This window comes from Heteronotia binoei, chromosome 5, assembly GCF_032191835.1.
Source record: "Heteronotia binoei isolate CCM8104 ecotype False Entrance Well chromosome 5, APGP_CSIRO_Hbin_v1, whole genome shotgun sequence".
NCBI lineage: Eukaryota > Metazoa > Chordata > Lepidosauria > Squamata > Gekkonidae > Heteronotia > Heteronotia binoei.
In genome coordinates, this window is record NC_083227.1 from 30,583,106 (window position 1) to 30,610,616 (window position 27,511).

General features: G+C 45.8%; 2 protein-coding genes across 3 annotated transcripts; one reads left to right on the plus strand and one right to left on the minus strand.

Moving 5' to 3' along the window:
• Positions 1–4,394: 4,394 nt before the first annotated feature.
• LOC132571902 (zinc finger protein 501-like) lies at positions 4,395–12,631 on the minus strand. Its single transcript, XM_060238695.1, has 2 exons — positions 12,520–12,631; positions 4,395–5,582 (listed from the first exon to the last, which is right to left on the minus strand). The coding sequence occupies exons 1-2, from the start codon at positions 12,629–12,631 to the stop codon at positions 4,438–4,440; spliced, it is 1,257 nt and encodes a 418-aa protein (XP_060094678.1). The 3' UTR covers positions 4,395–4,437.
• Positions 12,632–12,805: 174 nt separating this feature from the next.
• On the plus strand, positions 12,806–25,654 carry LOC132571251 (zinc finger protein 397-like). Of its 2 annotated transcripts, none has more exons than XM_060237994.1 (4): positions 12,806–13,150; positions 17,492–18,201; positions 21,949–22,063; positions 23,415–25,654. In XM_060237994.1, the coding sequence occupies exons 2-4, from the start codon at positions 17,545–17,547 to the stop codon at positions 24,803–24,805; spliced, it is 2,163 nt and encodes a 720-aa protein (XP_060093977.1). In that variant the 5' UTR covers positions 12,806–13,150; positions 17,492–17,544; the 3' UTR covers positions 24,806–25,654. The 2 variants fall into 2 exon arrangements, with proteins under 2 accessions (XP_060093977.1, XP_060093978.1); XM_060237995.1 differs by having other exon boundaries at positions 17,519–18,201.
• The last annotated feature ends 1,857 nt before the right edge of the window (positions 25,655–27,511 follow it).

Sequence of the window (27,511 nt, forward strand, 5' to 3'; positions counted from 1 at the left end):
GAAAGGGGAATATATGTTGCATTTAGAGATCTTAAGGGCTTCCCTGTATATTGATCGTGGTCTTTCACATCAGCTACTCACTGCCTACTCCTTTTTTAAAACTGGAGCTGCCAGAACAGAACCTGAGACTTTCTGCCTGCAAAACAGATGGTCTACCACGGAGCCATCCTGTGCAAAATGCCATTTAATTGCTTCTCTATATATCCTCTTGATGTTAAAAATAAAAAAGGCAGCAAATGAAGGTAGTTTTGCTAATCTTGGAGGCATAAGGAGGCAGGTCCCCAGGAGATCTTCTAGCTGAAGCCAAATCACTATTGATTTATAAGTGAAACTGTGGCATCCCTTGGGCATACCAGAAATAAGAGAATTAATTTAGAAAGGGCACGTAATAGAAAATTGTTCCAGGGGATTGGCATGGAGATACGAGTTGGAAGTGACAAGTTAATTTGGGGGTTGACTGGGAAGTTCCTATACCTGCAAGCTCAGTAAGGAACCAGATTTCACCTTGTTAGGTAGGGATATCAGATCTGTGTTGGAAAATACCTGGAGACTTTGGGGGTGGATCCATGAGAGGGTGGGATTTGGATAGGGGAGGGGCGTCAGTATGGTACAGTGCCATAGAGCCCACCCTTTAAAGTAGCCATTTTCTCCAGGGAATAGGGCTGCCAATCCCCAGGTGGGGGCAGGGTATCCCCTGGTTTGGAGGCCCTCCCCCTGCTTCAGGGTCATCAGAAAGCAGAGGAGGTGAGTGGAGGGAAATGTCTGCTAGGCACTTCATTATTCACCATGGAGACTGATTCCCATAGGAAATAATGGAGAATTGATCTGCAGGTATCTGGGACTCTGGGGGGGGGCTGTTTTTTTAGGTAAAGGCACTAAACTTTCAGTATAGCATCCAGTGCCTCTCCCTAAAATACCCCCTAAGTTTCAAAAAGATTGGATCAGGGGGTCCAATTCTATGAGCCCCAAAAGAAGGTGCCTCTATCCTTCATTATTACCTATGGAAGGAAGGCATAAGAACATAAGAGAAGCCATGTTGGATCAGGCCAACAGCCCATCCAGTCCAACACGCTGTATCACACAGTGGCCAATAATTTTTATATATATATATATATACACACACACACACACACACATATATACACACTGTGGCTAATAGCCACTGATGGACCTCTGCTCCATATTTTTATCTAACCCCCTCTTGAAGCTGGCTATGCCTGTAGCCGCCACCACCTCCTGTGGCAGTGAATTCCACATGTTAATCACCCTTTGGGTGAAGAAGTTTAAAGTTTAAGGCATTTAAATAGGAGTGTGGCCCCTTTTAAATGTGATGGCCAGAACTCCCTTTGGAGTTCAATTATGCTTGTCACACCCTTGCTCCTGGCTCCACCCCCAAAGGTCCCAGATATTTCTTGAATTGGACTTGGCAACCCTACCAGGGCAGCTGATTCTGCCAGCTGGAGATCAGTTGTAAAAGCAAATCTCCAGGACTCACCTGGAGAGTGCAATCCTAAACTTAGGTATATGTATAGTGGTGGGGGAGGCAGCCCAATGCACAGAAGTACTTTCCCTTGCTCCACCTCCAAAGCACCTAAAGTGCAAATAATAAATAGGCCTTCCAGTGAAACAGGTTCATCTTGCACACCTACGTTCCTTGCCTGTAGGGCAAGATGATTCTTACATTCTATTTGGGTTATTCATTCCTTCTGTTCACAGAACACAAAGACCAGAAATATTTTACTATATTTTATCAAATAGCAGAAAGGGAATAAGAAAGGAAATAGCAGAAAGGGAATAAGCTACTTCAGTGTTTAATATTTCATGTTTAATATTTATGCTTCCAAACTGCCAGAAATAAACATATATTATGCAAAGTATTGACAGATAAGGAACAAAAAACTCAAAACCACACACTTATGTTTCATTTATTCCAGTTGTAGGACAGAATTTTTAGTGCAGAAGTCACACAGAGTTCACATGTCATGCACTTCCTTCCGTCTTCCATTTCGAATGAATAGAGGCCTACTTAAATTACTTCCGTTTAACAGATTCAGTTTTTTCCTTTTTAATTTCCTGTTCTTTGGGAGGAAATTAAGCAAGGTGAAGAGAGGGAAAAAATAGGTTGTCCCTCATTGTATGGTGCCAACTCTAGAAATTCCTGGAAACTTGGGGTGGAGTCTATGGAAGGTGGGGTTTGGGAAGGTGGGGACCTCAGTGTGGTATAACGCCACACCACAGTCCTCCCCCCAAAATGACCATTTTCTCCAGCAGAACTGATCTCTGTAGTCAGGAAGAAGAAGAGATTGGATTTATAACCTGCCCTTCACTCATAATCTCAAAGTGGTTTACAGTCTCCTTCCCTTCTCCTTTCCACAACAGACACCCTGTGAGGGAGGTGGGGCTGAGAGGGCCCATACAGAAACTTGTCTTGAGAGAACAGCTCTGCTGAGAATTTGTGGCTGACCCAAGGTCACACCAGCAGCTGCATGTGGAAGAGTAGGGAATCAAACATGGTTCTCCCAGATTGGAGTCTGCACACTTAACCACTATACCAGACTGGCTCTCCAGATCACCTATAATTCAAGGATATTGTTTGTTCATTAAAATGATCAGGGCAGGGGTCATTTTGTAGAAAAAGAGGTGCTGCAGCTCATTAGCACAAATCATTTACATATGCCACACACCCCTGACATCACCGAAAGGTGTACTAAATTATATCAGCTCAGCATCTACTTTAAAATGCTTCCTGAATTATATTGTCATAATAAAACCTTACTCCCATCATACTTTTTAAATTGCTTTCTCCTACGTGGCCACAGTGGCATGATGAAAATTTCTATCTGTCTGTTTTATATGTTGTGGTTATTTTCCCATTTTTTCGTGGGGGAAAATATGTTTGTCAGATTTTAGAGTTCAGCAACATTCTCACTGAAGGTTTTGAACAGTGGAGCCCAAAAGCAATTTTTGAGGAAGGAGGGTAAGAAAGAAAGAGCACAATAAAATTGAGAGGTACCGAAGTTCCACTCCTGTGAGCTCCTACCCAAAATGAGGCCTGGATCAGGGCCTACTCTTCTCCAGCCCAATCCAGGGCACATTTGAGAGATGAAAGATGATATGATTGAACAGGATAGCTCTTAAGAGTAAACATAGACTTCATTCCCTGAATGTGTGAACAATACTGATATAAGACATCCTATTCTTGGACAAAACCTTCAACAGTAATGCAGTGCTGTTGTCTCTCCTTGACATAAAAATACAGTGCCATGCCAGCTGATAGACAGCCTAGAGCTGGTAGATTCAATATGTCTCTGGGAGGGTCTGGCTCAGAGTACAAACCTGTTCCCACCTACCCCACCATCTGTTATGAACCTTTTTTCTTGCATGGGAGGGAAGGAAGCAACAAATCAAAGAATTATAGACTTGGAAGGGACCTCCAGGGTCATCTAGTCCAACCCTCTGCATAATGCAGGAATGCCACAAATACCTTCCCTACACACATACTTTCCCAGTGACTCCTGCTCCAAGCCCAGAAAATGGCAAAAACTTCTAGGATCCTTTGCCAAACTGGCATGGAGAAAAATTGCTTCCTGACCCCAAAGTGTCAATCAGCATTTCAGTGGACACGTAAGAAAAGATCACAAGAACTAAGCACTGATGCAATCCTTCCTGCCCTCCTTCTCATGATATCCCTAACTTCATAGGATCAGCACTGCTGTCAGATTGCCATCTAGCCGCTGTTTAAAAACCTCCAAATCAGGAAAGCCCACCACCTTCCGAGGAAGCCTGTTCCACTGAGGAACAGCTCTGTCAGGAGGTTCTTCCTAATGTTGAGCTGGAAACTCTTTTGATTTAATTTCAACCCGTTGGTTCTGGTCCAACCTTCTGGGGCCACAGAAAACAATTCTGCACCATCCCTCCCCCTCCATTTTATTCAAACCCTGAATGGTAGGTAAAGCTGAGAGAGACTGACAGGCCCAAAGTCACCCAGTGAGCTTCCATATCAGAGTGGGAATTGGAACACGGGTCTCCTAAATCCTAGTCAGCACTTTAACCATGCAAACTCTAAACCAGGGGTGGCCAAACTGTGGCTCGGGAGCCACATGTGGCTCTTTCACACATATTGTGTGGCTCTTGAACCCCCACCACCTCATCAGCTGGCAGCTTGGAGAATGCATTTAAAGTTGGTTCCTTTCTACCACTCTTCCTTTCCCCTCCCCATCTATTCTCCTTCCTTCCTGCGGCTCTCAAACATCTGACATGAATGTCTTGCAGCTCTCAAACATCTGACATTTATTCTATGTGGCTCTTACATTAAGCAAGTTTGGCCACCCCTGCTCTAAACCTTTCCCACTCTTTGTTTCTAGATAATGTCAGTGCTGTACATTCTATTAAAGTTCAGAGCTCTCATCTGACATTTTTCACAACAAACAGGGAATATTAAGGGGTTTCGCTGGAATGGGTCCGCTCGTGTATCCCGAGGTGTGATCTCTGGTTGAAGCTCTTTCCACAGTCAAAGCATTTATATGGCTTCTCCCCTGTGTGGCTTCTCTCGTGGATGATGCTGTAGGAGCGTTGGTTGAAACTCTTCCCACAGTGCGAGCATTTGTATGGCCTCTCCCCTGTGTGGATCCTTTTGTGTTCAATGAGAGCTGAGCTCCGGCTGAAGCTTTTCCGGCAGTCCAAGCAGTTGTAGGGTTTTTCACCAGTATGCATCCTCTCGTGCCTGATCAGGTGTGACTTCTGCCTGAAGCGTTTCCCACAGTCACAGCATTCATATGGCTTCTCCCCTGTGTGTGTTCTCTCATGTTGACTTAGGCTGGACCTAAAGCAGAAGCTTTTTCCACACTGGGGACATTTATACGGTTTTTCTCCTGTGTGAATTCTTTGATGCTTAATCAGCTTAGAGCTCTCATTGAAAGACTTCCCACAGTCCGCGCAAGCATAAGGTTTCTCTTCCGAATGAGACCGCTCATGTTTAATGAGGCTTGACCGGTGATTGAAACACTTTCCACAGTCCTGGCATTTGTAGGGCTTCTCATCAGTGTGGATTATTTTATGTGTCATCAACCAAGAGCTCTGGCTGAAGCATTTGCCACAGTCTGAGCATTTGTATGGTTTCTCCCCTGTGTGGGTTCTCTTGTGGGCCATGAGGTTTGCCCTGCGGTTGAAGCTTTTCCCACAGTCTGAACACCTGTACGGTCTCTCTCCTGTGTGAGTTCTCTCGTGTGTAATGATGTGAGATCTCTGGCTGAAGCTTTTCCCGCATACTGAACATTTGTAGGGTTTTTCTCCCGTGTGAGTTCTCTCATGTCTGATAAGGTAGGATTGCTGTTTGAAATCTTCCCCACAAAAAGAACATGTGTACAACTTGTCTCCCAGGTCTACTTTTTGACAATTCAAGCTGTCAAAGCTCTCTTGGAAGCTTCTTGCACAATGTGATTCTTCCACATAAAGAAGGGCTCTTCTCGATATTTCCCCAGGATGAGTTACATCCTCTTTCAATGATTCCCCGTTGACTACCACTTGCTGCGGTCTTTCCAGCAGATGATTTGCCTCGCTTTCATTCATTTGCACATTAACTGCTGGAAGAAACAAAGAATCATGAAATGGGTGCAAGAGAAGTAAGGAGATACATAGGGAAAAAAACATATTATAAATAGGGTTCCCAAGTCTAATTCAAGAAATATCTGGGGACTTTGGGGATGGAGCCAGGAGTAAGATTGTGACAAGCATAATTGAACTCCAAAGGGAATTCTGGCCATCTCATTTAAAGGGACCACACACCTTTTAAATGCCTTCCCTCTGTTGGATAGGGGCATCTTCTTTGGGGGCATCTTCTTTGAAGGATAGGGGCATCTTCTTTGGGGGCTCATAGAATTGGACTCCTTGGTCCAATCCTTTTGAAACTCAGAAGGTGTTCTGAGGAGAGGCAGTGGATGCTCTGCTGTAAATTTGGTGCCTCTACTTCAAAAGACAGCTCCCCAGAGCTTCAGATATCCATAGATCAATTCTCTATTATATTCTATGGGAATTGATCTCCAAAGGGAATAATGGAGTGCCCAGCAGATATTTCCCTCCCCCCACCATTTCTGATTACCCTGAAGTGGTGAGAGGGCCTCCAAACTGAGGGATCTCCTGTCCCCACCTGGGGATTTGGTAAGACAAAAGAAACACCGCATACCAAATGTAGCAATATAAGTGCGCATGCACTCTTTTACTCAAACACTTTAGCAAAATAATTCTTAAATGTCCTTTAAAGCAAAAGAGCAGAAACTCAAATTTTAAAGATTGTCATGTACATAGAATCTGCTGTCTCCTCTTCCTTCTGTTGAAAGACGCAGATGGACTCGACTGCTCCTCTTTGAAGAGTAATTCAACAGGTGTAGTGGTGGCGACACGAGTCCTAGGTTCAAATTCATGTTTCCTTTACACTTCCTCTGGCCGCAATTTTACACTCCAGAACCCGTGCTTTAAGGCAACAGGTCACAGTCTAGGTCAGACAAAAGCTTAGCCGATACTCAGTCTGTCAATCTTAGTCATATATAGGTAACATCTTTTAAGTACCTGCCTGTATAACAATCATTTTCAGACAGTGTTTGTGGGAGTCATATCAAGCTTTCCTCAAGGGAAGATCAATGAGGGCAGAAAAGCTTCCCAGAGAGATTACCAGATTGCAGGGCAGGGTTCAGCAACTTTCGTCAACAACCTTTATTTCTACAAGGCAGATCTCAGAGCACAAAGCAAAATAACCAAAAGGAGAGTTACTGACTTGGTATTTACAGTCTGTGGCATATCTGGCCTTAGATACCATGGGTACCCGGGGCTCGGTGGGGGGGCTGTTTTTTGAGGTAGATTCACCAAATTTTCAGCATAGCACCTGATGCCTCTCCTGAAAACACTCTCCAAGTTTCAAAAAGATTGGACTGGGGTTCAATTCTATGAGCCTCAAAGGAAGGTGCCCCATCCTCCATTATTTCCAATGGAGGAAAGGTATTTAAAAGGCATGTGGCCCCTTTAAATGTGATGGCCAGAACTCCCTTTGGAGTTCAATGATGCTTCTTACACTGTTGCTCCTGGCTCCACCCCCAAGGTCCCCAGATAGTTCTTGAACTTGACCTGGCAACCCTAGTAGTTTGCATTGCGCTACCTGACAGGAAACAGAGATTTCTTTTAGCTGCTTCTATTATGGGATGCTGCTGGAGCAACAGGGATGAGCATCCAGTAGAGTTCATAAGGATGTCTGGCAGACATTGGCTTTTCTGCTGCAGATATGTATTTATTTCTGATATTTATTTATTACTTTCAATTTCTATCCCACCCTTACCTGTACTGCAGGGCTCAGGGTGGGTTCCAACATAGTGAAAATAGTTAACCTGTAACTTTACAATAATAAAAATATAACAATTGACATTGTCATGACTTATGATAGCACATAAAAACTGCAACATTACATTTACAGTTTGCTAACCAAAAGGGATATCTTAGGAGAAACAGCGCTGTAATATGAGGCTTGAGTGTCTCTGGGACTTATGCCTCAAAAATTATTCAGGCAACAAAGTAGCCCAAAACAAAGGAAACCAGCCAGTTTCCTGCCCTGTCAAACAACTGAGCAGAAAAAGGCTTTCTAGGAAGTGCAACATCTGTCACCCTTGCCTAAATCCCTTCCTGTTAAACCACAGGGAAAAGCACTGCTTCAGGCATCTGATCTAGAAACAAACGCAGCACAGAATGATAACAGAACAGAAGGTAAGCTGAGCAGGACTTGGGTTCAAATCTCACTTCCGCATTTCACCACAAACTCACTTCTTTACGGGGGCATTACAAGTTCTGCATCAGCAAACCCACAAAACACATTTAATACTGAAAGCTCTAGATAAATGTAGTGTTAAGGGGAAGGACGGTGGCTCAGTGGTAGAGCATCTGCTTGGTAAACAGAAGGTCTCAGGTTCAATCCCCGTTATCTCCAACTAAAAAGGGCCCAGGCAAATAGGTGTGAAAAACCTCAGCTTGAGACCCTGGAGAGCCACTACCAGTCTGAGTAGACAATACTGACTTTGATGGACCCAGGGTCAGATTCAGTATAATGCAGCCACATATGTTCATGTTATTGGTTTCACATCTTAGCTACTTGCTTTCCTCTGTGGCCAGCATCATCCATTCATTCAGAAACCAGAGTCTCTCTCCTCCATCCTTTGTCAGGTGGTTCCTTATCTTTATAAGCTCCTGATCTGCAAAGGAGAGAGGGAGGGAAACCCTAGATGAGCTGTACTGACAACCTGTGTTTTAGCAAGAAGTTCTGCTGCAAATTTGCCTGCTTTGACCATGGATTTTCCTGCTTTCCCCTATTCTTTGTGCCCCATATCCAGGTGCCCCCCTCTTTAAAACTCACCAGCTTCTTCCATGTTCTACATTACACCCCCTGGAGGGAATCAGCAACCCACGATTGCTACAAACACCCCCAAGAGAGGGGAAGAAGGTGGGACAGGAAGAAGTCTCCCCCTCATCCTTTTTTACATTGCCCAATCAAGTGTCTCAGTCTTTCTAGGAATTGCACCTCTGCTTGTTTAACCATTTGAGACTCTTTTATATATAAAAAACCGAACACACATATGAGCATCCTTTGTATAACATAATACTTTTCTGGGAAAGTAAAAAGCAAGGTTTAAACACACCAGGATATTTCTGGAGGCTAGATGGTAAGCAAAGGAAAGTAAAGCAAAACTGAATTATTCAAGAGGGCTTTCCTATACAGGTAACAGGGTTGTACTGTATAGAACATAGATTCAGGTGGGGATGTGTTGGTCTCTAGCAACAGAACAAAGTTTGAGTCCAGTGGCACCTTTAAGACCAACGAAGTTTTATTCCGGGTATAAGCTCTTGTGTGCTTGAAGTGTGCATGCACACAAAAGCTTATACCTAGAACTCAGGCTCAAACTTTGTTCTGTATAGAATAGTTTAGAAAGTACTTGGATACAAATTTAGAGGTGGTGGTGTATACTACTGTGTACAGATTATATTAGAGAGCCCCGTGGCACAGAGTGGTAAGCTGCAGTCCAAGCTCTGCTCATTACCTGAGTTCAATCCCAGTGGAAGCTGGGTTCAGGTAGCCGGCTCAAGGTTGACTCAGCCTTCCATACTTCCAAGGTCGGTAAAAGGAGTACCCAGCTTGCTGGGGTAAAACGTAGATGACTGGGGAAGGCAATGGCAAACCACCCCATAACAAAAAGTCTGCCAAGAAAACGTACTGATGTGACGTCTCTTCATGAGTCGGTAACGACTTGTAATGAGTTCGGTGCTTGCACAGGGGATTACCTTTCTGTTTTGTAGATTATATTGCCTGTGGCTGTAGATTCTGCTATGTAATTATTTCATTGTTTAATGTGTCAAGTCCATATTTTTGCTTCAGTTCTGTTTTCAGATTTCTAGTTGATTTTAGACAATCCAAATCCTATTTCATTGTTTATTGCATGCCCCTTCCTACTGATTGTACAGTCCACTCTGAGTCCTAGTGAGAAAGGTGGACTATAAATAACATAAATATTTTTAAAGGGTGGGAAAAAGAAATAAGATTATTAGGCATAACAGAAGGTCCAGTAAATATAATAGGAGCTTGAAAGCCAGTGTTGTACAATAGTTAAAGTATCCAACACGGACCTGGCAGATCCAGGTTCAAATTCCCATTTTGCCATGGAAACTTGTTGGGTGACGTTGGCCCAGTTGTGCTCACTCAACCTAACCTACTTGCAAGTCGGCTTTGTGAAGAATAAAAAGAGGGAGGGGCAACCAAGTATATCACCCTGGCCTTCCTGGAGAAGGGCAGCATAAATATGTACTAGATAGCTAGAAAGACCCTGGAGAGCCACTGCCAGTCTGAATAGGCAATACTGACCTTGACAGATCAACGGTCTGTGTCATTATAAAGTAGCTTCATGCGTATGCCAATAGACTTGACTGGGCTCTGTTGAAAGACACTGAAATGTACTACAAAGGTACAGAGCAGATAAATAAAAAAGGGCAGGGCAAGAGACATAATGAACATGAACATATGAAGCTGCCTTATACTGAATCAGACCCTCAGTCCATCAAAGTCAGTATTGTCTTCTCAGACTGGCAGCGGCTCTCCAGGGCCTCAAGCTGAGGTTTTTCACACCTATTTGCCTGGACCGTTTTTTGGAGATGCCGGGGATTGAACCTGGGACCTTCTGCTTCCCAAGCAGATGCTCTACGACTGAGCCACTGTCCCTCCCCCAATGAACCAAAGACTGTACCTGGGAATGCAATAATGACCTCCAGGGGTAGAATTTTAGCAGGAGCTCCTTTGCATATTAGGCCACATACCCCTGATGTAGCCAGTCCTCCAAAATCTTACAAAAAAGAGCCTTGTAAGCTCTTGGAGGATTGGCGACATCGGGGTGTGTGGCCTAATATGCAAATGAGATCCTGCTAGAATTCCACCCGATGACCTCCAAGGCTGGAATGAAATGACAGTCTCTTGGTATAAGCATCAGTGCCCAATGTCTGGATATTGGTCCTTTTCAGATGGAAACAACAGCCCCAACATGGACTGGGCTGACAGTCATTGGTGATCCTTGGGGGTAGGGGTGGGGTGAATGGTTATTCTTGGGAGTGTGGGAATGATGGTCCCTCAGATGACAATGAATGGACTAAATTTGGGCTGACAATCCCTGGAAAGGAAGGACTGGCTGATGCCTGGGATATCTGTCCCAGAAAAAAGAATGACAGTCCTAATGAGAGGAATTGAGTGTCACAAATCCAGTATAGCGATCCCTGGGAGATGAATTAGAGGTGCTTAGAGGTAAACTAGGGACCTTAGGAATGAAGAAGACTAGATTGGATTTATACCCTGCCTTTCAGTTGGAGTCTTAGAGTGGCTTACAATCTCCTTTCCCTTCCCTTCCCCACAACAGTCACCCTGTGAGGTAGGTGGGGCTGAGAAAGCTCTGAGAGAACCACTCTTGAGAGAACAGCTCCGAGAACTTGTAACAAGATCACAGCAGCAGTTGCATGTGGAAGAGTCAGGAATCAAACCTGGTTCTCTCAGATTAGAGTCTGTGCTCTTAAGCACTACACCAAACTGGAATGATGGTTGTTGGAATGAAACAAGGGTCCATGGAACCTGGAACAATGTCCCAGTGTAAGGATGTCTACCTGTGGGAGTAGAATGATGACTCCTGGGAATAGAGTGGGTGTCCCAGATCTGGAAGAGTGGGTGTCCTAGATTTGGCCAAGATCCCATCCTTGTTGAACACAGGCATTTCATGGCTCCATGGGTTGTTTCTTCAGACCTTCTATACAAAATGAAGGCGCAGTGAGGACCCTTTCACTGCATCCAAAGAAGCATCCACAAAAGCTTACACAAGAATGACATTTTGTTAAGGTACCACAGAAATAGTTCGGTAGCACTTTAAATATTCAGTTATTTACTTTACTCAGTCTGCTTTCCTTGCTGAGACTCAAGGCAGATTGCATGATTATAGCAACAGTGTAATGAAGAAAAACAGCATGGCCTAATATGTAAATAAGATGCTGCTAGGTTTTTCTGTGGCTTAATATGCAAATGAGTTCCTGCTGGGCTTTTTCTACAAGTTCTACAGTTTTGGTGCCATGACAGAGAAGGCACTTTCTCAGGTTACCGCCTGTCTCTGAAGTGGGTGGGGCATGTTCTAGGTTGTCAGCTGTGAGTTGGGCAACTCTTGAAGATTTGAGGGGGTGGGGTCTGGGAAGGCAGGGTTTGGGGAGCATGCTGTGATGCCACAGAGTCCACTCTCCAAAGCAGACAATTTCTCCAGAGGAACTGATCTCTGTTGTCTGGAGATCAGTTGTAATTCTGGGAGATTTGATTGCCAGGTCCCATCTGGAGGTTGGCAAACCTTTAGTGTTCATATGAGAGATAATGATCCTTAAGGTATGGTGGCCCCAAGCCATCTATGGCCCCCCTGAACATTTCTGCTTTATACATTTGGCAGAATAGAAGTGTGGGAGCCTTCTTGTGAGAACCAGTTTGGTGTAGTGGTTAAGTGTGCAGACTCTTATCTGTGAGAACCGGGTTTGATTCCCAACTCCTCCACTTGCACCTGCTGGAGTGACCTTGGATCAGCCATAGCTCTCAGAGATGTCCTTGAAAGGGTAGTTTCTGGGATAGCTCTGTCAGCCCCACCTACCTCACAGGGTGTCTGTTGTGTGTGTGGTGGGGGGGGGGGGGAAGCTCTGAGATTCAGAGGATAGGGTGGGATGTAAATCCAATGTCGTTGTCTTCTTCTGCTACAAGATGGAAGCCACAGTACAGAATGCACATATAAAGGGGTTGTTAGATCCTGGTTGGGAAACTCTTGGCGATTTGGGGATGGATCCTGGGGAATACAGGGACTGCCATAATTCCAGGGGATCCCCAGGTCTCACCTGGAGGCTAACCACCCCTAGCTCTTATCCATTCGCAGACTAACACCTTCAGAAAGCTTTGCTTGGGATAACACACCTTGCTATCGCTAAGGGACGTACAGGAATTTCGTTCCAGCATCTTCATTCGCTCAGGAAGGCTGTTTCCACGCTGCCTCTCCAGAGTCCCGCTCCAGGCAGCGCGAGACTTTTCCCGAGCCAGAGCGCACTTCATGATCTGACTCCCCGCCAAAACCTACACTAGAATGAACACATTTGGCCTTTAAGGTGCTGCTGACTGGACACCCTTTCTACTTTTCGCCGCAAGCCACGGGACAAGCACGCCTGCGCCCCCACTGGAGCATCCAGGAAAGCGCCCCACGCTTTTGGCTTACATGCAAGCTGCCTCACTCCGGATTTGGGAGCTGGCGGCAAACCACCTTCCCCTTCCCGCTCAGCAACCGAGCCTGGGAACTCCAAAGGGCACTTTCCCACGGGTGTTTGTGTGTGTGTGGAAGAACAGGGAGGAGGAGGAGCCCGTTTCACCCGTTCTAGACTCCCCTCCCCAAATGGCTGGGCCTCTCTAGGAAGCGGCTGTTCTCTGTGCCTCTTTCAACCTCCCCCCTCCCCAAATGGCCCAGCGAGAGACCCTCTCTCACTGCGCGCGAGAAAGGAAAGAGCGGGGCGCCCAGGTAGGGAGCGAGCAGGTGGCGCCTCCCTCGGCGAGGCAAAGACTGCTGCTGCCCGTGCCAAGGTGAGTTTTTGCCCCCAGCGAGGAGGTGGGACCCGGCGGCGGGGAAGGAGGGACGGAGCAGCCAGGCAGGAAATCCGTGGCGTGGCGTGGCGTGGCCCGGGAAGGGGAGCGGGGCTGCGGGCCGGGAAGCGGCTCTCCCCCGGGTGAGGAGAGGAGGGTTCCAGGTTTGCTTTACTGACCGCCTGCCTCCAGAATAGAAGCGGCGCCAAAGCGTCCCGAAGCCCAGGAGGCGACCCGCGAGGGGGCTCCCTGGTGGCCGCGGGAACGCAGACTCTTCTCAAGTATGTGTGAAGCGTCCGCAATGAAATAGGGCGGCGGGCAGTGCAGCGTGACCCCAGTCCAAGGCCGTAGATTTGGACAGGCTTGTAAAGAGGAACTCTGCTTGGGGGGGGGGGTGCACTATTGGGGGGGGGGGGTCGGTGGCTCTGTGCCTGCTTTAAGAATGCCTGTCACTGACTCGTCAGCAAATGTTCCCTCTAAGCTGCAGAGTCTTGTGTGCAAAAATTCTACTTTGTGAGCTGCTGCGTAAATTCGTGTGCTCTGAGGCCATAGAATCATAGAGGGAGGGATCTCCAGGGTCATCTAGTCCAACCCCCTGCAGAATGCAAGAGGCTCACAAATACCTCCCCCTAAATTCACAGAATCTTCATTGCTGTCCGATGGCCATTTAGCCTCTGTTTAAAAACCTCCAAGGAAGCAGAGTCCACCACCTCCCAAGGAAGTCTGTTGCACTGGGGAACGGTTCTAACTGTCAGGAAGTTCTTCCTAATGTTGAGCCGGAAACTCTTCTGATTTAATTCCAACCCACTGGTTCTGGTCCTACCTTCTGGGGCCACAGAAAACAATTCCACACCATCCTCCATATGACAGCCCTTCAAGTATGGTACTTCCTGAGCTCAGACAAAAAATGTGTGAGCTGGAGGCTAAAAATCTGTGAGCTAGCTCGCGCTAACTCAGCTTAGAGGGAACACTGTGTGTCAGATGTCTGAAGCGAAGGGCCGATCCTGGTTCATACTTGCAGTGGAGACCCCCAAGGAAGCCCAGGGTTGCAACGCAGAGGCAGGCAGTCGTGGCAAGCCACAGCTGTCAGTCTGTTGCCCTGAAAACCCCCTACGGTGTCGCCATAAATCAGCTGCAACTTGACAGCCCTTCACACACACCATTGACCCTGCTTCTGCTGGCTCCGCTGGTTAAACGCTGGCCGGTCCTCATGGAAGTTTTATGGAGATACACTGCTCAGGTAGCCGTCCCATCCCTTGGGGCATTAGTGTGGGATGGAGTTCAAAATGTCCCAGAGGGTAGCTCTATTCAGCCTGCTGCAGCGAAGCCAAGCCACAGGTGCTTGTGGCATTTGAAAGGAGACCTGAAGGCACACCGGGGGGGGGGGGCGAACTGTGGCTCAAGAGCCACATGTGGCTCTTTCACAAATATATTGTAAGGCTCTCAAAGCCCCCATCACCCTGTTGGCCAGCTTGGAGAAGGTATTTCTCTCTTTAAAGTTGCTTTCTTTCCACCTCTCTCTCTCCCTCCCCAAACTATTTTCCTTCTTCCCTCCCTCCCTCCCTGTCTTGTGGCTGTCAAACATCGTTTCAGCTTTCAGATATCTGACATTTATTCTATGTGGCTCTTATGTTAAGCACGTTTGGCCACCCCTGTGCCGCACAAACACCATGATTCTTCCAAGCAGGCTTCTGTATTTACAAGCCACTGATGAAAAAAGGGGTGAGGGAGATGGTGGGCCCTGAAAGGGCTGGTGGTCTATATTATTTTTTACAAAGGAGAATGAGGATAGAGCAGCATAGAGCAACAAATATTTGTTACCTAAGCTTAGACAAATGGACAACTTTTCCACTGCAATATAACATATATAAAAAATAATAGGCCAGGCCCTTGATAAGGCTTCCCCTACCCACATTGAGTGACAGTCATCTGAGGGAAAATTCTCCTCAGCCTCACCCCCCACTTTCCCAGTACAAGAGGTTGGGCTAGCTGAATTTCCTGCCAAGCAACTCTTTTCCTCATGGTTGTAGAACAGGCAGGGGCAAGTTGGGTTATTAATCAACCAGGGGGGGAAAGAAACTAGCCTGGCCAGATTTTTTGCTTTTAGAAAACTTGCTTGAAAGCCTAAGGGGCAGGGCCGGGTGTTTTTTCCCCTTTCTGGAGGTTTTGTTACCTAATCTTAGACAAAAGGACAACTTTTCCAGTGTTTGGATTTTCAGGGGGGTGGGAGGGTTCCACTGTCACTCCTAAATTTTATGATGGCCCATTTAACTACTAGATCAAAGCAAGCCTGGACTCTCACTAGAAGCTAAAATTGACTTAAATGTGGCTGTCATACTTTTGGTCACATCCTGAGAAAACCAGAATTCACTGCAAAAGACGATAATGTTAGGCAACATTCTCTCTAAGCTGCAGAGTCTTGTGAGCAAAAATTCTACTTCTTGAGCTACTGGTAGTAAAGTTTTGAACTACTAGCATTAAAGATGTGAGCTACTACAAAAATTAGTGTGCTCTGGGGTCATCCTTCCTGAGCTAAGGCAAAAATGTGTGAGCTGGAGGCTAAAAATCTGTGAGCTAGCTTATGCTAACTCAGTTTAGAGGGAACACTGACGCTAGGTAAAGTTGATGGTAGCAGAAAACGAGGAAGGCCCAACACCAGAGGTACTGACTCAATAAAGGAATCCACTTAGGCTTCCGTTAGCGAGGCCTGAGCGAAGCTGTTAATGATAGGACATTGTGGAGATCATTGGTTCTTACACTCACTGTTAGTTGAAAGTGACTTGACAGCATGTAACATACAAATTTAACTAAGTGATTTTTGAAGACTGTTCAGCAAGGTTAAGATTTAAACCCTCTGGCTTTATTTGTATGCAAGGGGTAGGGCTGGTGGATTTTAACAAAGGAGAGCCAATTTGGTGTAGTAAAGTGCACGGACTCTTATCTGGGACAACAAGGTTTGATTCCCCACTCCTCCACTTGCAGCTGCTGGGATGGCCTTGGGTCAGCCACAGCTCTGGCAGAGATTGTCCTTGAAAGGGCAGCTGCTGTGAGAGCCCTCTCAGCCCCACCACCTCACGGTGTTTGTTGTGGGGGAGGAAGATAAAGGAGATTGTGAGCCGCTGTGAGATTCTGAGTGGAGAGCGGGATATACATCCAATATCTTCTTCTTTTACTGAGGCCTTCCCCAGTCCTTGCATTCCATAGCTCAGTCATTTAGAGCAGTGACCCCCAACCTTTTTGGCACCAGGGACTGGTTTTTGTGGAAGACAATTTTTCCACGGTCCAAGCGGGGGGGGGGGGGAGCGCTGGAGCTTTTGCCACCCCAGGCTCCCCCCCTGCCCACGCCACATCCCTGCCCCCCATGGGAGTCTTTAAATGGAGGGGACTGGTTCTGGCTCCCCCGTCCATTTAAAGAGTCTATAAATGAGGCATAGGCTAAAGTCACAGTAGCGCTGCCCCTTCTACTTATCCAGAACCCTGCAAGAGGTGGCAGCTTTGGAGTGAGGCCGTGCTGCCACTTTAGTCCAGGGCTGCTCTGCCTCACTCCGCAGCCTGGTTGCTAGCAGGCCATAGACCAGTAGTTGGGTACCCCTGATTTAGAGCACCTTCCATGCCTGGATGTATAAAAAGTAGCCTCTCGCACTGCTCAGGTGACAGAGCTTTCATTTTAAAAATATTTTCAAGAGTAATCCTATTTACAAGAGTAACTGAATAGGGTTTATTCCCAACTATTTGTTTTGCCGTGTCCTTCCTCTCTGAGGAGGTCAGAGTGGCATAAAGCATTATTTTCCTCTCCCCCTCATTTTATCTTCACAACAAAACTGTGAGGTGGGTTAAATTGAGAGATCATTTCTGGCTTGGTGTAATTAGCATAGTGATTGAGAAGCAAACTGAACTTGGCTCTCCCCAGTCCACGTCTATATGCCATGTTAACAAATTTGCAAGTTTATTTACAAATAAATATTACTGTGCTTTGTTAGTGTTGAATAAGTGTGTGCAGGGCTTTTTTTGTAGAAAAAGCCCAGCAGGAACTCATTTGCACATTAGGCCACACCCCCTGATGTCACCATTGTTTCACGCGGGACTTTTTGTAGCAAAAGACCAGCATGAACTCATTTGCATATTAGGCCGCACCCCTGACACCAAGCCAGCTGAAACTGCGTTCCTGCTAAAAAAAAGCCCTGAGTGTGTGAAAAGTTCACATTTGGCTGAATCTTTTCCTTGGAAGCTGAAAGGCATTGTTAGGTGTATATGCTGCAGGACTGAGGTTTGAGAAGAACAGGAACAAATCATGCCAAAATATTGACTGGAAATTCTTTTTGTCTGATTTTATTTTTATAGTTACCAGATTTCACCATTTGTTTCCAGGACTAGATGTTCAGTCAGAAATAAAAATGGAGTTCCATAACTCAGCTATCCAAGTTCCAGAGGAGAAAATGGAGGGAGAAGAAAGAGACTCTCGAGTTCTTCAGGTTGAGGCCACTGGGAAGTTCCTGTCTGGTGTGGATCCCCAACAAGTTAAAGGGGAATCAGATGAAGAGATCTACCTCAACCCAGATGGCCAGTGGCAGGATTTCCAGAAGACTGTGAGGCCTCTTCACTCAGAAAGCGGGAAACCCCAGCAGCCTGGATCTGTAGACTGGGACCATATGACATCTTTTTCAGCATCTCTGACAGCCAACCAGGAGCCTAGAGGAAAAGCTGCCCAGGTGCCAAAAAGTCCAGAAGAGAGAGAAGGAATCCTAGATACGGATGTTACCCACCTAAACGTATGTTGCCAACAGTTCAGGCAATTTTCCTACCAAGAGGCTGATGGGCCCCGAGAGGTTTTCAGGCATCTCCAGGATCTTTGCCATCTATGGTTGAAGCCAGAGACCCACACAAAGGAGCAAATTCTGGAGCTGGTGATCCTGGAGCAGTTCCTGGCCATTTTGCCTCCAGAAATGCAGAGCTGGGTCAGGGAAGACAACCCTATAACCTGCTCCCAGGCGGTGGCCCTGGCAGAGGATTTCCTGCTGTGGAAGGAAGAGGGGGAACTGCAGGAAGAGCAGGTGAGAGGATTTCGGTTTGGCCTTCCCCTGTACAAGCAAAATCTGTTCCACTCAGTGTGGAAGAAAGGGGATCATGGGAACTGAGCATTCTCCCACCTCTTGCAGGCTTTTGACCAGGATCTAGTGCCACTCTCCGTAGAATTACACCCTTCTTGAGGTTGTTGATTCCCATGGACTTAGAAGGGTGTAACTCTCTTTAGAATGGCACTGTAAATGATCGCACAGATAACCTTTCTTCCTCCATGTCTAGCTTGTAATGAGAGCTGGAAAAGGTTTAGGAAAGAATAACTAGAATAATAAAGTCTGCTTTTATTGGGAGGGGAAAGACATCAAGAGGAAATAGGAGAAAAGGTAAAGCTTCCTCCACTACTGTCCAGCCTAATTGTTAAGATCCTCTTCCCAGACTCTGTGCTCCTGCCTACAGAGTTGAAGCACAAGCTGAACAGACACAGGGCTTTAAATGGGGGGTGGGGGGGAGTGTCCTCTCCCTTGACAACAGTGTCACAGTTTTTTAGGCACCAGGTCAAAAAGTTTCCATTTATTATTTGCTTTATTTATGTCCCACCTTTCTCTTCAGTGGGGTTCCAAAGAAACTTACATTTTTCTCCTTACCTCCTTTTAAATCTCACAGCAACCCTGTGAGGTAGGTTAGGCTGAGAGTGTCTGACTGGTCCAAGCTTCCATAACAGAGAGTGCTGGTTTCCCAGATCCTAGTCCGACACTCAAACCATTGTGTCAAATTGGGTCGCTTTTTGCCCAGGATTTGAACTTCTTCACCCAAAGGGTGATTAACTCTTGGAATTCACTGCTATAGGAGGTAGTGACAGCTACAAGCATGGGCAGTTTCAAGCGGGGATTGGATAAGCATATGGAGCAGAGGTCTGTCAGTGACTATTAGCCACAGGATATAGATGAAGCAACAGTGGGAGGGCTTCTAGTGTCCTGGTCACATTAATGGACCTCCTGATGGCACCTGGTTTTTGGCTACTGTATGACAGCATTGGACTTAATGGGCCATTGGCCAAATCCAACATGGCTTCTCTTATGTTCTTATGAACTGAGAGTTTCCATCTTTGTTGGTTGTTTTAATGGCTTGCTTCTCACCTAAGGTCAGTTTAACAGGTATTGTTGCATTGTTATTTTTGTAATGATTCATGGCATTTTTTATAAATAAATTCCCGCCTTGAGCTGATCTTTGGAGAAGATGGCATGTACTTTATCTGAATTAATAAACGATTTAACATTGTGAGTGGTATGGAGAGAGTGAAGCAGGCCTTGAAACACTGTATCATCAGTGTGCTGAGTTAGCGATTAATTGTGCTGGATCATAACGTGAATCATCGGAGCTAGTATCCTGTTTCTCACGGGGGCCAGAAGATGGTTCAGAAAAGAACCCAAGCAGAGCATGAAGGCAATACCCCTTCCCAGCTTCTGGTACTTAGAGGCAGGAGTGGAATTCTAGCAGGAGCTCCTTTGCATATTAGGCCACACACCCCGATCTAGCCAATCCTCCAAGAGCTTACAAAAAAGAGCCTTGTAAGCTCCTGGAGGATTGGCTGCATCAGGGGTGTGTGGCCTAATATGCAAAGGAGCTCCTGCTAGAATTCCACCCCTGCCTCTGGATATGGAGGTTCCATTTAGCTACTGTAGCTGGCTGCAGGCTTATCTGAATTTGTTTATAAAAATGGAGGAGGAGGGCAGTGAAGCTGGGAGGCATGTTTTCTACCACTGTCATCAGCTGCTATAGGATATGATGATAGCAATAAGTATGGGCATTTGTGTGTGTGTGTGTTTTGAGGGACCTACAGCCGGGAAAGCCCTGTCTAGGGTTATAATATCCTAAAGCTGTAGAGACTCTTAGAGGTCATCTAGTCAGCCGTGGGCCAGTGCAGGGAACCCAAACCTAGCACATTCTCAGTAGCTAACCTTTCTGTGTGTTCAGTGAACGCACAAAGTGAGGGAGCGGGTACTGGTGTGCCCCACCTGTGCAATCACTGGCTTGTGAGTATGGCATCTGTGAGCAGTGGAAGCATATGCCCATTGGGAGAGTAGCATCCCTGGTCGTATGCAGAGAGCGTATGTGCGAACACTTCCTCCACACATACTCCCCCCTTGGCCATGCTCTGGCAGTTGCGCTGCGTTGGACCAACTTGCTTGTAATCAATCCCTCTCTATGTGTTTAGGTTATTTGCCAACGAGTCACCTTGGTTGTTTTTTTTTGTTTACATTTGTGTGTGTATGTGTCCTTGTCTGGAAGTCATGGTGACCCCCTAGCAATTCCTGCTGGGACATGGAGGACGTTCAGAGAAGTGGCTTGATACAGCCTGCCTCTGCCTCCCGGTCTCGTATTCCTTGGAGGTCTCCCGTCCGAGTATTTACCAGGGTCAGCCTCGCTTAGCTTCTGAGCTCTGACAAGATCGGGCTTGCCTGGGCTATCCAGGTCACGGTACCATCAAGTCACTTGTGATGTATGGAGACTCTATGAATTAATAACCTCCAAGATGTCCTATTTCTGACAGCTTTGCTCAGGTCTTGCAAACTGAGGGTCGTGGCTTCCTTGATTGAGTCAGTCCATCTCATTTCGGGTCTTCCTTTTGTACTGCTGCCTTCAGCTTTTCCTAGCATGACTCTTTTCCACAGTGCGTCTTGTCTTATGATGATGTGACCAATGTACAATAGCTTCAGTTCAGTCATTTCAGTTTCTAGGGAGAATTCAAGCTTGATTTTATCTAGAAGCCACTTATTTGTCTTTTTGGCAGTCCATGGCTGAGCACATGGAGGGGTCATGTGCAGAGGGTTTCTCCAACCTCCTGCTTGGAGACCCCCAGAGGGTGAGAGCACAGCATTTGCCCCTGGAGAACAGGCTTCAATGAATTTGAGCAGACTTCGGAGGACAGTGGAAGACAGGAGGGCCTGGTGTGACTTGGTCCATGGGGTCGCAAAGAGTCGGACTCAACCGTGCGACTGAACAACAACAAACGGGTTTCAGTGCTGAAGCTCTATTGCCTCTAGAAGTTTTTCCTAATGTTCAACCAAAACCTGTCTTCCTATGACTTAATTCCATTGGTCTTTCCTTCTGGAGAAAACAAGTGCAAGACTTGGCCTTTTTCCTAGTTTATCCAGGCACAGTTGTGCAGCTTTCAGTAGCTGTTATAGCTAAGTGGAACAGAGGAAGGAAGGTAAGTTGAATCATAGAGTTGGAAGGGACCTCCAGGGTCATATAGTCCAACCCCCTGCACAATGCAGGAAACCCACAAATACCTCCCCCTAAATTCACAGGATCCTCATTGCTATCAGATGGCCATCTAGCCTCTGTTTAAAAACCTCCAAGGAAGGAGAGCCCACCACCTCCTGAGGAAACCTGTTCCACTGTGGAACCTCTCTAATGGTCAGGAAGTTCTTCCTAATGTTGAGCCGGAAACTCTTTTGATTTAATTTCAACCCACTGATTCTGGTCCTACCTTCTGGGGCCACAGAAAACAATTCCACACCATTCTCTATATGATAGCCCTTCAAGTGCTTGAAGATGGTAATCATATCACCTCTCAGCCACCTCCTCTAGGCAGGTAGATAGGGAGGGGAGAGAGGTGGAAAGAAAGCAACTTTAAATGCCTTCTCTAAGCTAGCCAATGGGGTGGTGGGGACTTCAAGAGCCTCACGATATGTGTGAGAGAGCCACATGAGGCTCCCAAGCCACAGTTCGGCCACCCGTACTATATAACTATCATTTATTTGTTTCTGTTTCAGGTGTCGGAGTCCTTGGAGAAGGTGGCTGTGAAATCTTGCAAGACAGAGCAGGCTAGGATGACACAGCTCTGTGGGAAGGCCAAGCAAAAGACTGAGGGGGAGATCAACTTGCTATGTAAGGCTGCTCTGATATGATGTGAATTTCTAAAAGGGCTTCTGCAGACACTCTCTCTCTCTCTCTCTCTCTGTTTTTCCTCCAAGGATGCTCTGAATTCAACATTTAAGCAAGCAAATGAGGCAGTCAGTGCAACTCAGCCCTGGGTGTATTTCTTGTGCTAGCAGATAATTTTTACCCTCAGTAAATAATCGTGGTGGTGGAAAGTGCTATCAAGTCACAACCAGCTTATGGTGACCCTGTAGGCTTTTCGAGGCAAGAGACAAACAGAAGTGGTTTGCCGTTGCCTGCCTCTGCATAGCAACCCTGGACTTCCTTGATGGTCTCCCATCCAAAGACCAACCAGAACCAACCCTGCTTAGCTTCCAAGATCTGACAAAATTGAGTTATCCTGGGCCATCCAGGTCAGGACATTATGATTATGAAGATTATGTATTATACAAATTGCTGTCCAATCCTAACTTTGGCTGCACATAAAGTAGCCTTATACTGAGAGACGAGAGGGGATTGGATAAACATGGAGCAGAATTCCATCAGTGGCTATTAGCTGCAGGGCATAGATGGAACTCTCTGTCTGGGGCAGCAATACTAATCATACCTTATGAAGCTGCCTTATATGAATCAGACCCTCGGTTCACTAAAGTCAGTATTGTCTACAGACTGGCAGCGGCTCTCCAGGGTTTCAAGCTGAGGTTTTTCACACATATTTGCCTGGACTCTTTTTAGTTGGAGATGCTTGGAATTGAACCTGGGACCTTCTGCTTACCAAGCAGATGCTCTACAACTGAGCCATCCCTCCCCAAATACCCTGTATTCTTGGTGCTCGGGAGAGTGGCAACAGTGAAAGGGCTTCTAGTGTCCTGGCCCCACTGATGGATCTCCTGATGGCACTTGGGGTTTTTTTTGGACTGGATGGGCCACTGGCCTGATCCAACATGGCTTCTCTTGTTCTGATGTTAAGGGGAAATCCCACTGATTGGGACCAGTCCAGAATTTTGTTTATTTAATGGTATTATCCGTTTGTGAACCATTTTGGGACCTTCTGAGAAGAAAAGCAGCACACAAATACTGTAAATAAATATATCAAAGAAATCCTGTACAACTGCAGTAGACCCTATTGTGTGTAGGCCCCAGCTGTGTACTCTGTGCATGCTGTGGTTTTCTGGTATACAGATAATGTGTTTGGGGCAGGTAGATACTGGAGTTCAGTGTATATATAGCCCTTTGTGCAAATGTGCCAGTCCAACTTATAGATGCTGAGCACAGGCTGCCTGAGTAAGGTGGGGGATGAAACCATTTTTGCACACAATATCAAAGGTTTTGACTGCTCACGTTCTCTTCTTTCCATCAGGTGATGAACAAACAGGTAGAAAAGATCAACACCCAATTTATCCCAAAACATCTAAAGACATGGAAGTTGGTGGTGCTGTATCTGACAAAGCTCAGTGGAATGCTTTCCAGTTTTCTGAAACAGAAAACATGTCTGGAATTCAGCAAAATCCAGAGAGGCATGACAGAAATTACACTCCGGGGAATAAAGATAGAAACTCTTTGTGGGAGGAAGCTCACAGAGGTGGTGAAATCATAAACAAAAGTGCCTTGCCCGAGAGAATCCATAAACAGAACAGGACACGCTCTGGCTGTGCAAAGAACACTAGCCAAAATTCTGACCTTCTGAAGCATCAGATAATGCTGACTGAAGAAAAAACATGTCAGCATACTGATGGTCGGACAAGTTCCAGCTGGAAATCAGGCATTCAACAGGAGAAAACACAAACAGATAAGCTGCCTACCAACTCTTATTGTGGAAATAACTTCAGTCCAGCAGAACTCCAAAGCAGTCCTTGCAGAATACTTGCAGGAGAGAAGCCACAGAAATGTTCTGAATGTGGGAGTACTTTCAGTCAGAGCACAGGCCTTCATGAAGAGGATACAGGAGATAGACTTTATATATGCTCCAACTGTGGTAAAAGCTTTGTTTATGGAAAACAGGAAAGTCCATACCCACAAGAGAAACCATCCAACCCTTCAGAAACTGAAAAAAGTATTCCTCAGACCTCTGATCTTCCCACAGGAGAAAAACCATTTACGTGTTCAGATTGTGGGAAAACCTTCAGCTTTAGGTCCAGCCTTGTTCGTCATCAGAGACTCCACACAGGAGAGAAACCATATAAATGTTTAGACTGTGGGAAAAATTTCAGTCAGAGTTCCAACCTTCTAAATCACCAGAGGATCCATACAGGAGAGAAGCCGTACAGCTGTATAAACTGTGGGAAATCCTTCAGTAACAGTTCGAGCCTTACATCTCATGAGAGAACCCACAGAGGAGAAAAGCCTTATAAGTGTTCCAGTTGTGGGAAGAACTTCAGTTGTAATTCAGTCCTCAGGATACACGAAAGAATTCACACAGGAGAGAAGCCGTATGAGTGTACAGAATGTGGGAAGAGCTTTAGCCGGAGAGAATTCCTGATCGGGCATCAGCGAACTCACACAGGTGAGAAGCCATACGAGTGCTCGGACTGTGGGAAAAGTTTCAGTCAGAGGTCAAACCTTATTAATCATCAGAGAAGTCACACTGGAGAGAAGCCGTTTGAGTGCTCAGACTGTGGGAAAAGATTCAGTCATAAAGCATCCCTCCTTAAACATGAGAGACACCATATAAAGGTGCCAGAAAAGAGCAAAGTTCAAACCATATTGCCCATGGGAGAGCAGACACAAGAGATCAAACCAGATCCATGGTGAGCCTGCAGGGAGAGTATACATGGTTAGCAGAAAACCCAGAGGAGAAAACCGAATCAGATTGTGAAAACTGCTTCAATCTGAGCTGCCCCACATTCAGCCTGAGAAAATATGTGCAAAAAAGAACCTATGTAGTTGCTCAGACTGCAGGAAAATCTTCATGAATGAGCTCTGTAGCCCTTTTTTTTTCACTGTCAAAATCACCTTTGAAAGTGTCCAAGGGATCCATTTGATCTGAAGGCCACTATTCCCAGGTTACTTCATGCTCCTTCATTTCTGTGGCATCCTGTAAAAGTGTTGTCAGTTAGCAAGCTCAGTATCAAATGTGCCTGGATCTTCACATCTCTTCAGTCTGAAACACTAACCAAGCTGAAACACTAACCAGGCTGCTATCCCAGGAGTGTGGGGCAATGGTTAAAGCAGCAATCCTCCCAGACTCTGTACATGGAGAGCTGTGTGTGGACTGTTCTCTAGAAGGTCCTGGTATAAATTTTCCTTCTCCCTCCCGTTGCCTTGATGCTGTGAACTGGCCAAGCTTTTGTCAAGTATCTCCACTGGTTCTTGTATTGGTACACAAGCCGCCCCCAGAAGAAGCAGGCCTTGGCTAGATGAAAGTGGCCTGGCTGAGACGCAGAATCCACAGGTAGTCGGTGCTGAGGGAAGGGTTTGCACTGAGTCCTGAGGGGAGCCGCACCACATGTTCTACTTTCTGTGCACATAAGGTGCAGAATTGCGGCCTTATAACACAAGATGAGAAGTTTTAAATTCTGTCTCGGTTGTAAACTCAGTCAGTATTTTGTTGCCAAGCCAAAGCAACAGAATACAAGTTAAAATAAAGGCATTTTAAACAAATTCTCTCACCTCAGTATGTGCTCCCCCACCACCACTGCCATTGAGACACCAAGTCTGAAGAGATAAGATGGGATATAAGTATTTTAAATGAATGTCAGGATTGCTGAGGTAATGTATGGGAAGTTCTATGAATCACCATATAAGTATTGGGTTTGGGACTTTCCAGTTTGGAAAAGAGACGACTAAAGGGGACATGATAAAGATTTATAAATTATGCATGAGGTGGAGAGCGTTGACAAAGAGAATTGTTTTCTCCCTCACAAAATTCTAGGGCATCCAACGAAGCTGATGGGCAGTAGGTTTGGGATGGACAAAGAGAAATACTTCTTTACACAAAGAGTGATTAAAATGTGGAATTTGTTGCCAGAGGATGTAATGATGGCTGCAGAAATAAACAGTTTTAAAAGGGAATTTGATAGATTCATGGAGGATAAGTCTGCCAATGGCTACTAGCCACAGTGGCTGAGGGGAACCTCCACATTCAGAGGCACTGAACCTCTGAATCCCAGAGCTAGGAGGCAACATCTGGGGAAAGCCTTGGCCTCTATGCCCTGTTGTGGGCCATCCAGAGGACTGGGTGAGACAGGATGCTAGACTAGATGGACCATTGGTCTGATCCAGCAAGGGCTCTTCTTACATTCTCAAACACAGTTGTGTTATTACATTGTTTTCCTCACAGTTTGTTCTTTCCTGACTATGTGAATCTGCCTCATATGGATTCAGACAATGGCTCTGTCATGTGGTCTCCAGGGTATTGGGTAGCAAAAGGTCTTTCACATCACTTACTGCCTAGATTTTTTTAACTGGAGGTGCCAAGCATTGGACCTGGGGCCTTCTACGTGGAAAGCAAGTAGTGCCCTTCCCCTTACCTCTTGTGTAGGAAGCAGAGGAATCCCAGCATCTTCTTCAGGGCCATGAAGTTACTTTGGTTGTACATGTCAAGTAACAAAGGCCATCAGAAATGTAGCAGCTGTGTTTTCAGCTGAATTGTATGTACGGTTGCCAATTCCAGCCCGGGAAATTCCCAGATATTTGGGGGTTGTGCTTGGGGAGGGGAGACAGCTCAGTGGAAATGAATAACTTAGAGTCCACCCACTGAATCTGCCATTTCTTCCAGGAGAGTTGAACTCTGTAGCATGGGGATCAGTTGTAATTCCAGGAGAACGCCAAGGCCCACCTGGGGACAGGTAACCCTAGCTGCACATTTTTTACTATGCTATGCAAGAGTAGAAACAAGTTAGTATTGAGGATCCAGAGAAGCTCAGTTTTCCGTTTAAAAAATAAGTTTCTAGTTCTTCAGGTGTTCAAATAGGTATGTCAGCTATACCGCGTAAAGCTTCAAGGGGCTGGTCTGGGTAGTAATTTCAATATTTTGGGATGGGATTTCTCTCCCCTTTTTGATTAGAAGTGGCAGAACCATTAAAAAGGGAAGTGTGGGTTGCAAACTTTAATTGGTTTAGTGGATCGACTGATTTGCCAGATCTTTAGCTGGTTAAATAGTAGAAAATTGTAATTGGTAAAGGGCAACCATAATCTGCAGGGGCTGCTAGTAAAAAAGCGCACTTGTTTGATTCTCATGGGGGCGGGATTGGAAGCCTATTAGATTCTGTTGTGTTACTGGAATAGGGAATGAAAAAGAGAACATTAAATATGGCCTTTTCTTCTCATGAATATTTGTGTTTTTGTGTATCAAAGTGTAAGTTACATCAACCATTCTTTCAGTATTTCAGAAATGCTAAAGTTTTGGTCATAAACTGATCTATAGAAAATTATTCAATTAAAATGATGACTCACCTTTTCTCCCTTTTTTTTGCTGTCAAGTCACTGAGCTGACTTATGGCGACCCTGTGGTGTTTC